General features: G+C 41.8%; 1 protein-coding gene across 1 annotated transcript in view; it reads left to right on the top strand.

The window, feature by feature from the left end:
* Positions 1-15,699, top strand: part of LOC120526922 — a 39,499-nt gene extending 23,800 nt beyond the window's left edge. The window contains exons 3-6 of the mRNA XM_039750026.1: positions 4,109-4,150; positions 4,294-4,380; positions 14,325-14,368; positions 15,445-15,699. Coding sequence (XP_039605960.1) covers positions 4,109-4,150; positions 4,294-4,380; positions 14,325-14,368; positions 15,445-15,573 — 302 coding nt within the window. The 3' untranslated portion in view covers positions 15,574-15,699. The remainder of the gene's footprint in view (positions 1-4,108; positions 4,151-4,293; positions 4,381-14,324; positions 14,369-15,444) is intronic.
* Positions 15,700-15,906: the final 207 nt, after the last annotated feature.

The raw sequence follows: 15,906 nt of genomic DNA, 5'->3' as shown, positions 1-15,906 counted from the left end.
GAAATATCTTAAAAACGCTAGAGTGGAGAACACAAAAAGGGGCAAACATTGAATCTTTATAAATAAAATGGTATATATGTTCACAGAAATCTTCTGACAACAGGAATGCACGAAAGGTGTTACCAGTATTAGACAATCCTGTACCAAACATTTTCCCAATAATTAATGTAAAGAATGCCAAAAAGAGAATCAAATGGTAAAAATCCAGAAATCCACAGAAGCACAAAGAATTCCAACAAAATGAAGTCAGTGCATGCAGTGAAATACAAGAGACTGGGGGTTTTGTTTGGTATTTTTAAGGCTGAAGACAGTCCCTTGACAATGATGGCCAAGTGCCTACACCTCTTGTGGGGTCACCCATAATACACATAGCCTGGGGACCCTGCCAGAAACATAATATGTAAGCTACAGTGTATGTGAGAACTGACAACCGATGGGAGCTCACCCGGAAAACAAGTCCATTTTTTTTTACTGTTGTAAAAACATTCATAAAAAGCGTTTTAACCTTTAAGTTTCTTTTTATATTGGTGGACAATACTGGAAATGACTAAATTACTAGCCTTGATTCACATGTACACTCATCACAGACACAGTTCACTCATCCCAACAACAGCACTGTATTCTCTCAGAAAGATTTGCAACAGATCAACAATGGCAGAGGATGGCTACCTCAGCTTCAAAACCTTAACAGGGGCCAGAAATCCATTGTGCTTATGGGTCGCCCTCCTGCCAAAACTGACGGTTATGTCCTCCCGTTTTCAGTTCCAACACCCGACCCTGAAAAGGGCTACATTTCAGAATACCTTAGAACCAACCTAATCAAATGGTGGCCCCCAGGCCACATGCCACCCAGAAGCAACCTCCGAGTGGCCCATTTGACAAGCCTGTGGTTGCATTAGAAACATAGAGAAAAAGCAAGGAAAACAGATTTCATGAACCTTCGGAAGTTCTTACCAAAATTCCAATAGAATGCAAGTATTGTTGTGTGTCTGGAAGTGTTGGCAGTAGTCTATGATACAGTGATTTTTTTTTTTTGTGATGGTACCTCAGCCTTTCCGGTTTGCACCATATAAAAGCAAAGCAACCACAGAGGATGGTGTTGTATTTTGATGTGGACCTGGTTTTCATTTTGACAGAAGGCCACATTCTTTGCTGATTGTCCTGATAAGAAGACTATTGCCTCTTTAAAGCTGCACAGTGAAGTGCTTAATTTCCATTTTTCCCTGCTGGTTTTGTTGCCCAGTTGGCACCCCAAGTATTTTATTCTTGTCCTGCAAACATCATTTTGCTGTGCTACACAGTTAACAATGTAAATCTAAATGTTCCAAGTCCCCATATTTACATCCTCTTACAAGCATATACACACTGGTTAGATTATCTAAGCAAAAATGTGAACATTCTAATCGTAATAATACTTTTTCTTGCATTCTCTTTTACATTTCTATCTCCCTGAAATCCCTGAACTTTTGAAACTCATGTGCCATTCTGTTATCCAGTTTTTCTTGAAAAACACAGGAATCATTGGTCATGTGGCTTCTTATAATCCAATGACCACATTTGTACCTGCCTCCTATTCCTGTCACAGAATACTTTGATCACACCCTTATGAGCTCTGGGCATAAAAGCTACATTTAAAATAAAAAAGGCACTAAAATAGTCTGCACAAATTAAATATTAGGAGTCATATTTAACAAACTGTATATTTTCATCTTTGCAAGAGTGTACAATGTGGCCACATGGAAAGAAGAACACTGGGTGTTTGATGTTATCAGCTGTCAATATGCAGTGAGTGTACAATACTTTGGAAATCTGAAACTATGCTGAGATGTTGAGAGGCAGTGGTGTAATCTGTTGTCCCCTGTAATTTTTAGTTGTCCAGTCTGACACCCTCAAAGTATTGTGATCCATCTACTGCAGTCATTAAGTGGGACATGCTGTCTGAAGTCATGTAGTGTGACACCGGAACTAAGCTAGCCTGACAGTTAATGAAGGGTTTGCACTGCACATACGCCAAACAATGCACATTGTTGAAACTACTGTCAGCCATATTAGTAACATAACCTTTGATGGTGAAAGGCTGATCATCACGGAAGTGGTATGACAAGACATAGTGGCTACATCAATAGATTTTAAGGAAGAACAAATCAAAATTGCATTCATTTTGTATTAAGTACGCACATTCTCGTTTGACAAGATAAAAGTGAAAACCATGTGAAAAACTTTCTGTGCACTACTAAGAAAGTATTTCCACAAATACAAATAAACCCACACATCTGCTGGTTCTGTGGTCCTGGCTAATAGTTATTTGCCCTTGTCTATCAAGTGTGATGTCTAACACACTTTCCCATTTGTAAAAAAACACTAATACTCCATTCAGTACCACCAAGACCTTTCTCAGCACCTCTCTTCCTCCAGTCAACATTCACAATTCCAAGTCCAAGCACAAACACGGCCATGAGGGGCTCTTAAGTCTTGGGCAGAAACTTCTTCTAGGACAGGGGTGGCGAACTCCAGGCCTGGAGTGCCGCAGTGGCTACAGGTTTTCATTCTAATCCTTTTCCTAATCAGTGACCAGTTTTCACTGCGAATTAACTTTTTCCTCATCTTTTCCTCATCATTTTATTTCCTCGTCATTCATTCTGAACTGTTAGAAGAGTTCAGACCTCTGAATTGATTCCTTTCTTCATAAAATGACAGCCAAGCAGATATGAGAAGTGAAACGAGCTAACAGATGAGCAGCTAAACTGGAGCTTCAAACTCCAATCAATTTCACTCCAATCACTTTCTTAATGAAAAGCCAGTTCTTGCTATTAACTAAACCAGTTATTTAATTCCATGGCTTGCTGCTGCTCTCATTCTGCCACAGCATACATTTCGAAAACTGTTGTTTTTCTGTTCTTTCTATGAGCACCGTCAAAATGTTTTGGTGACCTGAGAGATCAGCCTTACCAAGACCATCACCTCTCTTTATTTTCAGATATTGTGTAATGGGCACGGGGAGCTGGTCATGTGGTGGCTTGCTTTGTGTCTCATTATTGTTTGGCTGATAATTAAAGAAAAGGAAACAACTATGGGGCCTGAGTCAAGTTAATTAAAAGAAGTAATCGGCAGAAAAAACTGGTCACTAATTAAGAAGATGGTAAGAATGAAAACCTGCAGCCACTGCGGCACTCGAGGCCTGGAGTTCGCCACCACTGTTCTAGGAGAAGCACATCTTCCATATTTGAGGACAGAAATTCTGAAAAAAACCTCTGAGCCATGCATCAAGAACCCTTTCTTCTAGTGGCCCCAGGTGTCCCACTATCATGAACCCCAAATTCCTGTTAAAGTATAGGCCACTCCCAAGGCATCCATCCATTAGAAGGAGCAAGGAGCCACATATAAGTTGTCAGGTCTTCCCAATTTGTAATTCCTGGATTCATTACCATAATCCTCTGTTGACATGAAAGTTGGGAGCATTCGCTGATTACTGTGCATTGCCGCACCCATCACACGATGAACCACTTGGGTTGGGACCTGAGTGCTTTGGGTGACACAGTGTGAGGTTGTTTTTTTATGGTAGCTGGACTGCCAATCCTGCCACCAACCCCTAAGTTTTCCCTGTAAATTGGAGGACCCGCTTGCAGATTAACGTCATACCCAGGACAAAGCAATTACAGATTAAGGGCCTTCCTTACTCAAGGGCCCAACGGAGTAGAGTCAGGATTCAAACCAGCAACCTTCTGATTGCCGGTGTAGATCCCTAGCCTCAGAGCCACCATTCCAATGTCTTTTGACATGCCTTAATATTTATCTCCCTGGAATAATTAATTATTATGCACCACAAATTATAGTGACAGATAGTGCCCTCAGTTGGTCATGTTCTAATGTCACTGGTGAATGTGTCATTTTCAGTGCATAATACTCTTGGAAATGGATCATCAAACAGATCTGATCTGGGAGTAAATTCTTACTGAACAAACTATTTTTTGTACCAGGCTGGCCAGACCACCCATGATTGAATATATAAGATGAGAAAATGTCTTATGTTCCACATGTCTGAATGGTGGCTCATATGTTATGTGTTAGCAAATTCAATAACTTGTTTTCTTTTTCTTTTTGATTTCAGATGTTCCCCATCCATCTGCTTTTCCAAGACACAATGAAGCAAGTAAGTAATATAGAAACTAGTAAGTCTACTAACATGAGATTATGGGATGGAAGGTCCCATCCGAATAAGCTGGGCACGCTGAGTGCTGGGGTCGCAGGGGTGCTGCTTCTCAGCTTTTATCTATTTGTAAATTCTTTCCATAGTTCTACCGGTAGTGATCAGTGTGGCAGTCTTACTAGGAGTGCTGATCCTCATGTTTCTGCTGGTCCGCTGGAAGTGGAAGCTCTCAGGTGAGTATAAGCGGGGCCATCTTAAAAACATAAGCAATTTAACAAACAAGAGGAGACCAGTATGTCTGTGACAACTCCACTGTCCTAGGCAGCTTGAACCCGGAACCGTCAATAATCATAAACCAAGATGAGCCGGGCAAACAAGGACACACACAGCCAGGTGTGGTAGGTGCAAAGTGATTCAAATACATAAAATAAATAATCCATAAATATCCAGTGCGGGCAGCACGGTGGCGCAGTGGGAGCGCTGCTGCCTCGCAGTAAGGAGACCCGCGTTCGCTTCCCAGGTCCTCCCTACGTGAAGTTTGCATGTTCTCCCCGTGTCTGTGTGGGTGTCCCCCCGGTGCTCCGGTTTCCTCCCACAGTCCAAAGACATGCAGGTTAGGTGCATTGACGATCCTAAATTGTCCCTAGTGTGTGCGTGTGTGTGTGTGTGTGTGCCCTGCCTGGGGTTTGTTTCCTGCCTTGCGCCCTGTGTTGGCTGGGATTGGCTTCAGCAGACCCCTGTGACCCTGTAGTTAGGATATAGCGGGTTGGATAATGGATGGAAAATGAATGGATGGATGGAAAAATCCAGTGCACACTGTGGAGGATAAAAGCAACAAATCTAAAATCCAAATGAAACAGTCGTACAATTCCAGGTAAAACTATCCCAGCATTAAGTTAAGCTCAGCACGTCTTTCACTACGTGTCCCTCCAGCTCACCCCCAGCTGGCAGAGTTGCCAACAACTATGACCAACTCTCCTGGCTCCCGTCCCATCTGCTTCAACTAACATCATCCGGGATGCGCACAGCCAGACCTTCATCATCCCATATGTTAGTGCAGCGTTACCTGAATCTCTGGAAGGTTCATTCCACATCCCCAGTCCTACACTGATCAGTGGAGACACCCCTTGAACCCCCATTTACTTGGCTCCGCTCGCACCACCCAGTAATTCAGTCTCCTCCGTGCTTCCTGCTGCTGCTGCTGCTGCTGACGCAGCCACCGTCGTGTTTCCACCCTACTGCTCACATTTAACTTATCCATTTGACTGTCTTCTTTTGTTTTCTTTACATTATGCCTCACTCAATTTCACTGTTCAGGCTCCCTTTATAGCACAGATCGGGTGCAGGTGCAGTCGTCTATCTACTCCGAGGAGAGAAAGAAGTATCTGACCGATCCAACTGCACTTGCAATTGAATGCGTGATCAGACAAGCACCCCAATTAACCTCAGAGCAGCACATGCATGTTCACACGTACACCTGCAACTGCCAGGTGCCTCCTAATTATTTACTTAACATGCATCACACCACAAACCTCACTCGTCACACAGTCCATCAAGCTCGTTTGTTTAGCTAATAGCTAAGCTTTTCCAATATCCCATCCAGATTCCTCTTAAAGGTGATCAATATTTCCGCTTCAAACCTTAGAATCTTTGCTTACTCAAGTGGAGCACACATGTCATGTCATGTCACACACGTCATCTTTGCTCAATCTGAGCCTCTTCGCTTCTTACTGGCATCGAGCAGCCATTTTCTAAATACCTGTGCATCATTCCACCCTTTCCATTATCTGAACCCAGTTATTCCACGATTAAGTTCTGACAGTCAGAATCGATCCTGGCATATAACCAGGTGTGGATGTGGCAACAGGGCACACTCACAACCACATAGTTTAGATCTGTTCATCTCTGGAATACATGAGGAAAGCCAGAAGAAAACCTCACACGCTCATGAGGAGTATGTGTACTGTAAGTAAATGGACAGTGGCCAGGCCAGTAGTCAAATTCAGTAGTACCACTAAACACTGTGCCACTGCTGTGATTAATTTGGGTAACACTTTAGGTGTCCCTAATTATGCTGTACTTGCCACGTAATTACCTGTATAAGTACAAAGTAAGTAGGTGTCATTACCTCGTACTTACTGTGTAATACATTGTAATGCTATAATTAATAATAGTCCATCCATCCATTCTCCAACCTGCTATATCTTAACTACAGGGTCACGGGAGTCTGCTGGAGCCAATCCCAGCCAACACAGGGCACAAGGCAGGAAACAAACCCCGGGCAGGGCGCCATCCCACCTCAGAACTAATAATAGTAATACATTTTATTTATACAGCATCTTACCTAAGCACACAGCGATTATTCAGTTGAAATTGTAATTCTACAATTTTTAGAAGCATATATGTATGGTGGGTACGGAAAGTATTCAGACCCCCTTCAATTTTTCACTCTTTGTTATATTGCAGCCATTTGCTAAAATCATTTAAATTATTTTTTTCCTCATTAATGTACTCACAGCACCCCATATTGACAGACAAAAAAAAAAGAATTTTTGAAATTATTGCAGATTTATTAAAAAAGAAAAACTGAAATATCACATGGTCCTAAGTATTCAGACCCTTTGCTCAGTATTTAGTAGAAGCCTCCTTTTGAGCTCATACAGCCAGGAGTCTTCTTGGGAAAGATGCAACAAGTTTTTCACACCTGGATTTGGGGATCCTCTGCCATTCCTCCTTGCAGATCCTCTCCAGTTCTGTCAGGTTGGATGGTAAACGTTGGTGGACAGCCATTTTTAGGGCTCTCCAGAGATGCTCAAATGGGTTTAAGTCAGGGCTCTGGCTGGGCCATTCAAGAACAGTCACAGAGTTGTTGTGACGTCACTCCTTTGTTATTTTAGCTGTGTGTTTAGGGTCATTGTCTTGTTGGAAGGTAAACCTTCGGCCCAGTCTGAGGTCCTTAGCACTCTGGAGAAGGTTTTTGTCCAGGATATCCCTGTACTTGGCCGCATTCATCTTTCCCTCGATTGCAACCAGTCATCCTGTCCCTGCAGCTGAAAAACACCCTCACAGCATGATACTGCCACCGCCATGCTTCATTGTGGGGACTGTATTGGACAAGTGATGAGCAGTGCCTGGTTGTCTCCACACATACCGCTTAGAATTAAGGCCAAAAAGTTCTATCTTGGTCTCATCAGACCAGAGAATCTTATTTCTTACCATCTCAGAGACCTTCAGGTGTCTTTTAGCAAACTCCATGCGGGCTGTCATGTGTCTTGCTCTGAGGAGAGACTTTCAACAGGCCACTCTGCCATAAAGACCTGACTGGTGGAGGGCTGCAGTGAAGGTTGACTTTCCACAACTTTCTCCCATCTCCTGACTGCATCTCTGGAGCTCAGCTAAAGTGATCTTTGGGTTCTTCTTTACCTCTCTCACCAAGGCTCTTCTCCCCTGGTAGCTCAGCTTGGTGGGACGGCCAGCTCTAGGAAGGGTTCTGGTCGTCTCAAACGTCTTCCATCTAAGGATTATGGAGGCCACTGTGCTCTTGGGAACCTTAAGTGCAGCAGAAATTTTTTTGTAACCTTGGCCAGATCTGTGCCTTACCACAATTCTGTCTCTGAGCTCTTCAGGCAGTTCCTTTGACCTCATGATTCTCATTTGCTCTGACATGCATTGTGAGCTGTAAGGTCTTATATAGACAGACAGGTGTGTGGCTTTCCTAATCAAGTCCAATCAGTAGAATCAAACACAGCTGGACTCAAGTGAAGGTGATCTCAAGGATGATCACAAGAAATGGAAAGCACCGAGTTAAATATATGATTGTCACAGCAAAGGGTCTGAATACTTAGGATCAGGTGATAGTTCAGTTTTTCTTTTTAATAAATCTGCAACAATTTCAAAAATTCTTTTTTTTTGTCTGTCAATATGGGGTGCTGTGTGTACATTAACAAGGAAAAAAAAATTTTAAATTATTTTAGCAAATGGCTGCAATATAACAAAGAGTGAAAAATTGAAGGGGGTCTGAATACTTTCCGTACCTACTGTAGATAAATTGTGGAATAACAATTATAACTGAGTGCTTAACCATGTTATATTGTGTTACACAGTAAATATAATGCAATAACACCTAGTTACCATGTAATTATACAGGTTAAGTACAGCATAACTAGAGACACCTAATCTAAAGTGATACCTTAATTTGTTTAGGTCTGTTACAGTGTTGAACTATGTGGTAGAAATCAGCATCTGAAAGAAAGAAACTTATCCTCTAACATTACAAACTGAGTCAGCAGTCAGGCAGGAGAACAGGTCATTTATTACTCTTCAGCTAATGCTTGAACAGGGAGCATTCTTCTATAGCATGATCAATCAGAGTGGTCAAATCTTCTTCTTCTTATTATTATTATTTTACTGGCGGTAGGCAAACAACAGTTTGGTGCATTACAGCCACCACCTGGTATAGAGTGTGGATCAGAATGTTCTCATTATTATATCCTTTCGCTTAACTTGGTGTCTTTCAAAAGTTGTAATATACACCAATAGCATGCATCCCCTGATTTCTTTCACAAAATATCTTCCAAAATAAGATTCACGTTCAGTTACCTGAGGTTATCTACTAATATTTTCCTATCCTTGTCATACCTCCGACATTGTAATATCACATGTTCCACTGTTTCTACCTTTGCATAATATCCATAAAGTCGATATGATGTTTCCCTATCCTATAAAGTGGAATGTTTAAACCCGTGTGTCCAAACCTAAGTCTTGTTATCTGTCTTTCATCATTTCCATTCCTCCCTCTACATCTGTGGACGAAGACTTCAGACAAGACAGCAGGTGTGGTTATATAGCAGCTTTATTTTGCAGCGTCACAGTGAGAAGAGTTTCAGAAAAGCAGACAATCAATATACATGACAGCGTCAGGGCTCTTCAGGACCCCGTCTGTTGGGTGGGGCAAAGTTTTTATACCCCTAGAATGCGTGATTTAATATCATTATGAAATGCAACCATCGACACTTTTATTATACACAATCCTTGAGCCCCTTCAACGCCCCTTGTGCAACTTGATTTCTTGGCCCCTTTGTTATGGCGTTCAGATGTAAACTAAGGGAAAACATGATAAGGCAGACCCATGTGTGGAAGGCTTAGATCTTGAGTCCTTTGGACAAATATTTTTCTGTTTGCTCAGCAAAGCATGCTTTTACATAATGTATGGTTTCGTAAAGCTTACTTCTCAGTACAAGGGAACGAAGAGAACATTCATGGACTGGACTGCCAATACTGATGCTCTATGTAAGAAAGGTCAGAGCAGACTATACTTTCTGAGAAGGTTGGCATCCTTCAACATCTGCACTAAGATGCTGCAGATGTTCTACCAGACGGTTGTGGCGAGTGCCCTCTTCTACGCGGTGGTGTGCTGGGGTGGCAGCATAAAGATGAAAGACGCCTCACGCCTGGACAAACTTGTTAAGAAGGCAGGCGCTATTGTAGGATTAAAGTTGGACAGTTTAACATCTGTGGCAGAGCAACGGGCATTAAGCAAACTCCTGTCAATCATGGAGAATCCACTGCATCCACTTAACAGTGTCATCTCCAGGCAGAGGAGTAGCTTCAGTGACAGACTTTTGTCACCGTCCTGCTCCACTGACAGACTGAGGAGATCGTTCCTCCCCCACACTATGTGACTCTTCAATTCCACCCGGGGGAGTAAATGCGGACATTAATTTTATTTTAATTCTTTTCATTTTTATTATTATTTAATTTAATATTGTTTCTTTGTATCAGTATACTGCTGCTGGATTATGTGAATTTCCCCTTGGGATTAATAAAGTATCTATCTATCTATCTATCTATCTATCTATCTATCTATCTATCTATCTATCAGTTATATAGTGCCTTTCACATCTATCTATCTATCTATCTATCTATCTATCTATCTATCTATCTATCTATCTATCTATCTATCTATCTTCCACACATCTCATTTTTCCCACATTCCTTTGAACTCTGTAATACCACTGTTACTTCTTTTCTTCGTCCCAATGTTTTTCCCATCCTTCCTTCATTATTTAAAGGTAGAGGTTCTGACTGCCAGGGTACACACAGCTCTCCAAACACAACAGTCACAAGCAAACGTCCCAGCACAACACAGGCTTTATTCAACTGTGGGAAATGCTTCCCAGGTTTACCACCAATGTAGTACAGTACTAAGCCCTAGTAAAACAGTACATAGCACTTTCTTTCTCTCTTCTCTTGGTTTTTTTTTCCACCTCCACTCCTCCCGGCAAACTTCATCTCCCTCCTGCCAACTCTGGCTCCTCAAATGAGGTGAGGCAACTCCTTTCATATAGCACCCGGAAGGGCTCCAGGTGACCCGTAATCTCCTTCTGGCCGTACTTCCAGGTGTGGTGGCAGCCCTGCTGTGTATTTATTTTTCTCCAGCCCACTGGAGGCTTTTTTTTTCTTTTTTCTGTCCTCCCGGCCATCTGACGTTACTTTATTCTTTGTTACTTAGTATTGCCTATTCCTATTTTTGTTTCAATAAACTTTTCTTTCTTCGTCTCGTAAAGCACTTTGAGCCACACCATTTGTATGAAAATGTGCTATACAGTATAAATAAATGTTGTTCCCCATGCACCCCCTGGCGGTGGCCACAGGCCCCAACAGGGTTGAGTTTCCCTGCTCCAAACCTGTGGTACCGTACTGCCCTGTGCAAGCGCCTTCCCCAGCTTTTTCCCTTAGAAAGGCATCTGAGCCGGATAAGAGTCCCAGCTGTCCAAGTCTGTTTCATAAGCAACTGAATATACAGTACATAATAGTGTCAATCAATGCATACATTTACTCTGGTTGGTTCCTTGGTTTACACTCAAATGATCTATATAAAATAAAAGTATATTTTGATACATTCTGGTTCTTCTTGAAATATCTGTGTATATACCAACAGGCCAATCTTGTTGAATACAGGTCATCTGATCTCTTACTCATCCTTCAGTACATTTTGTGTATTACATTTTTGTCTCTGTTGTTCACTTGACCTTTGTCTTGGTTTCCTGATGCACATGTTTTTGACATATATTAACCCTTTATGCTATTTCTTTAAGATGAATGCTACAGTTGTGCTTGAAAGTTTGTGAACTCTTTAGAATTTTCTATATTTCTGCATAAATATGACCTAAAACATCATCAGATTTTCACTCTAGTCCTAAAAGTAGATAAAGAGAAACCAGTTAAACAAATGAGACAAAAATATTATACTTGGTCATTTATTTATTGAGGAAAATGATCGAATATTACATATTTGTGAGTGGCAAATGTATTTGTGAACCTTTGCTTTCAGTATCTGCTGTGACCCCCAATAACATTTCCGGTAACTTTTGCTCATTCCTGCACACTGGCTTGGAGGAATTTTCGCCCATTCCTCCGTACAGAACAGCTTCAGCTCTGGGATGTTGGTGGGTTTCCTCACATGAACTGCTCTCTTCAGGTCCTTCCACAACATTTCGATTGGGTTAAGGTCAGGACTTTGACTTGGCCATTCCAAAACATTCACTGTATTCTCCTTTAACTATTCTTTGGTAGAACGACTTGTGTGCTTAGGGTCGTTGTCTTGCTGCATAACCCACCTTCTCTTGAGATTCAGTTCATGGACAGATGTCCTGACATTTTCCTTTAGAATTCTCTGATATAATTCAGAATTCATTGTTCCATCAATGAAGGCAAGCCGTCCTGGCCCAGATGCAGCAAAACAGGCCCAAACCATGATGGTACCACCACCATGTTTCACAGATGGGATAAGGTTCTTCTGCTGGAATGCAGTGTTTTTCTTTCTCCAAACAAAACGCTTTTCATTTAAACCAAAAAGTTCCATTTTGGTCTCATCCGTCCACTAAACATTCTTCCAATAGCCTTCTGGTTTGTCCACGTGATCTTTAGCAAACTGCAGACGAGCAGCAATGTTTTTTTGGAGAGCAGTGGCTTTCTTTCTCCTTGTAACCCTGCCATGCACACCATTGTTGTTCAGTGTTCTCCTGATGGTGGACTCATGAACATGAACATTAGCCAATGTGAGAGAGGCCTTCAGTTGATTAGAAGTTACCCTGGGGTCCTTTGTGACCTCGCCGACTATTACACGTGTGCCTTGCTCTTGGAGTGATCTTTGTTGGTCGACCACTCCTGGGGAGGGTAACAATGGTCTTGAATTTCCTCCATTTGTACACAATCTGTCTGACTGTGGATTGGTGGAGTCCAAACTCTTTACAGATGGTCTTGTAATCTTTTCCAGCCTGATGAGCATCAACAACTCTTTTTGTGAGGTCCTCAGAAATCTCCTTTGTTCGTGCCATGATACACTTCCACAAACATGTGTAGTGAAGAGCAGACTTTGATAGATCCTGTTCTTTAAATAACACAGGGTGCCCACTCACACCTGATTGGCATCCCATTGATTGAAAACACCCAATTTGCCACTCACAAATATGTAATATTCGATCATTTTCCTCAATAAATAAATGACCAAGTATAATATGTTTGTCTCATTTGTTTAACTGGTTTCTCTTTATCTACTTTTAGGACTTGAGTGAAAATCTGATGATGTTTTAGGTCATATTTATGCAGAAATATGGAAAATTCTAAAGGGTTCACAAACTTTCAAGCACAACTGTATGTTACTCTAAAATGATTCTTCCAAAACTAACAATAAAGGCATGTAATACCATAGGTTTAAAAAAATTAAAATAAGAATTAGATGGAGTCTAACACTTGGCCGAACATGCTGCGGACCATCCGTCTCTTTATCCTTAAACTTCTCACTTGCACATTTTGTTGTTGAAATCTCCATGTTGGTCACACTAACTGTCCAATAGTATAGGGTGGTCCAGATCTAATTATGCAACTTTTAATGCAATGCAAGAAAACAAAACAAGACAAAAGAATTGCTGTTCGACTGACAACCGTCTCCCCGCCATTTTGGAATGCGGTTCAGGTGCTGCCATCTATCGGCAACAAAAAGATTTTTTTGTGAATTCTCTATGTAATAAACTTAATAAGTTATAGTGTAATGAAAATTGCATAATTAGATCTAGACCACCCTGTACTTGACTCTAAGCACACAGCACACTGAGAGGTTGTCACATGACTTCTGAGTCATATGACCAGCAACAATTAACTGTGTCAAAGGGCAAGCTGAAAAACCTATCAGTGCCAGGTCTCTGACCCCATCCCATTTGTAGTTCATAGCATTTGCCACTGAGCAGGCACACACACCGCGTTCTAGTAAAAAATGTAGAAAGGTTAGTAGTCATGGGTTAAATTGGAGCTGTAAAGACTGCCATCTTTGTTCCTGACATTGCTCTTTCACCTGCTACGCCAACGTGAAGTCACTCATGATCTTTTTCACTTTTGAAGCTCCATTCTAAACAGTTTCAGCATCTCTTAATGCAATATCTTTGAAGCCATCAATTGAACTGGCAATCACATCATCAACTAACAGAAATACCTTGTTTGATGCCAGTGCCAAAATCATTTTTAAGAAAACCTCACTTGTCTCACCAATAGATCCCACCACTGCCACCTACTATCACAGGATAAGCCCTCAACCACAGCCGCTGATGTAGGAAGAAAAGTAAACACACACAGAAAAGGCCACAGCTTTTGAATCCTGGACTCCAGGGAGGAGCACTGAACACTGTGTTGGCCTGACTGGCTGATTCTATATTGTTATGATTCTTTCTGGAACCCTCCTTAGGTCTGTTGTCATACTTTACTAACCAACCAGGGCTGTTATGAGCATGGCCTGGGGGCATCATGTGTGGCACTGGCAGAGTAAAGATGCTTGGTTGGCAAGGTGAGAGCTGCAGTGTAATGCGAGTGTTGGCACTGTGTGACTTTGCCACATCCAGTGAGGGTTGAGACAGTGGTGGCCCTACTCTCCCTCTCCTTCATCTATTACATTAAGGCTCCCATGTACTCTGAAAGGCACCTGCCATAATGATGCCCTCCTATGTTGAGTGACCACTACCCTCCGGTCCTTCTACATGCTTTGTTAGCTGAACAGTACAGCATTAGGAGTGGTCCAGTCACTGCTTTACAGGTCTCTCTTTCAATGGCTAAGCTGACTGATCTTTCGTACAATACTTTCACTTTATTTTTTGAGCTGACTAGACTTTTTCATCTTCTCTTTCAGCCCTGAACACTGACAACTGTAGAAATGCTGGAAGGAGACACGAGGTAGATTGAATGACGACTGTGTGCCCGCTCCTATCACGATTATCCCATGATGCAGTCTGACAAAGTTGGCCAAACCTCCAGTCCAGTAGCTGTAGTCTTTAACATTATGTGCTTGCTCTCCATATGTATTTTTACAATTCGAGTAATGTGGTTGAATGATTCACTCAGGGACACGCAGTGAGGGAGAAGAAGGGATTGTACCAGTGATCTTGTGGTTTGAAGCCCAATCTTACCCAGCTGGTCCCACCACCTGTTCTGCTCTCATTTGACTCCTTCTGGCCTACACTATAGTCGTGGCCAAAAGTTTTGACAATGACACAAGTATAGGTTTTCACAAAGTTTGCTGCTTCAGTGTTTTTAGATCTTCTTGTCAGATGTTTGTGTGGTACACTGAAGTAGAATTACAAGCATTTCATAAGTTTCAATGGGTTTTATTGACAATGACATTAAGTTTGTGCAAAGAGTCAGCATTTGCAATGTTGGCCCTTCTTTTTCAAGACCTTTGCCAATCAATCATTGGAGTTTGTTAGAATTTGTGGTTTATTGTTTGCCCACCCACCCACATCTTGAGGATTGACCACAAGTTCTCAATGATGAGTTTCCTGGCCATGGACCCAAAATTTCGATGCTTTGTTCCCTGAGCCACTTAGTTCTCTCTTTTGCCTTATGGCCTGGTGGTCTATCATGCTGGATTGTTCATTGTTGGTCACCAAACCATTCTTGGATGGTTGGGAGAAGTTGCTATCGGAGGATGTTTTGGTACCATTCTTTATTCATGGCTGTGTTCCAGGAGCAAACTTCAGCACAGTTGGGTTAAATGGGTATTTTAAACTGACGAATTATGGATATGTGAGTGGATACTGTGATGGACTGGCATCTCATTAGAGCTGGTGCCCAATTTGCTCCAGACAGGGCCCTCAACCCTGAATTAAATTAAATGCATGCAAAATTAATAGATTAATGAATGTGAGATTCAGTCTGTAGGGGGCGTAGTTAAACAGTATGTTAATCCAATTTCCTGCTTGTAAGGTAAAGCTGGGAATCCTAATATTAATACATGTTTTCTAACATTTCAGGTAAATATGACGGATAGAACGGAAGAAGAGATGCCACCACTATATCATCAGACCGTCTCAGTGCCCTGCATCATGACACAGGCTAAAAAGAGCACATTGGGCGCCTTGAGGAGCCACGTTGGTGGCTGAGCAACACTAGAAACCTACAAGCAAGCTTTGCCTCAGAGCTAACATTCTAATATGAAACAAAATATGAAAAATGCATAATTCAAAATATGTTGTATACAGTGATCCCTCGCTATATCGCGCTTCGACTTTCGCGGCTTCACTCCATCGCAGATTTTAAATGTAAGCATATCTAAATATATATCACGGTTTTTCGCTGGTTCGCGGATTTCTGCGGACAATGGGTCTTTTAATTTATGGTACATGCTTCCTCAGTTTGTTTGCCCAGTTGATTTCATACAGGGGACGCTATTGGCGGATGGCTAAGAAGCTACCCAATCAGAGCATGTATTAGGT

This window comes from Polypterus senegalus, chromosome 3 (genome assembly GCF_016835505.1).
Source record: "Polypterus senegalus isolate Bchr_013 chromosome 3, ASM1683550v1, whole genome shotgun sequence".
Taxonomy (NCBI): domain Eukaryota; kingdom Metazoa; phylum Chordata; class Cladistia; order Polypteriformes; family Polypteridae; genus Polypterus; species Polypterus senegalus.
The sequence above is the reverse complement of the archived record's forward strand: the minus strand, read 5'-3'. Positions and strand labels throughout refer to the sequence as shown.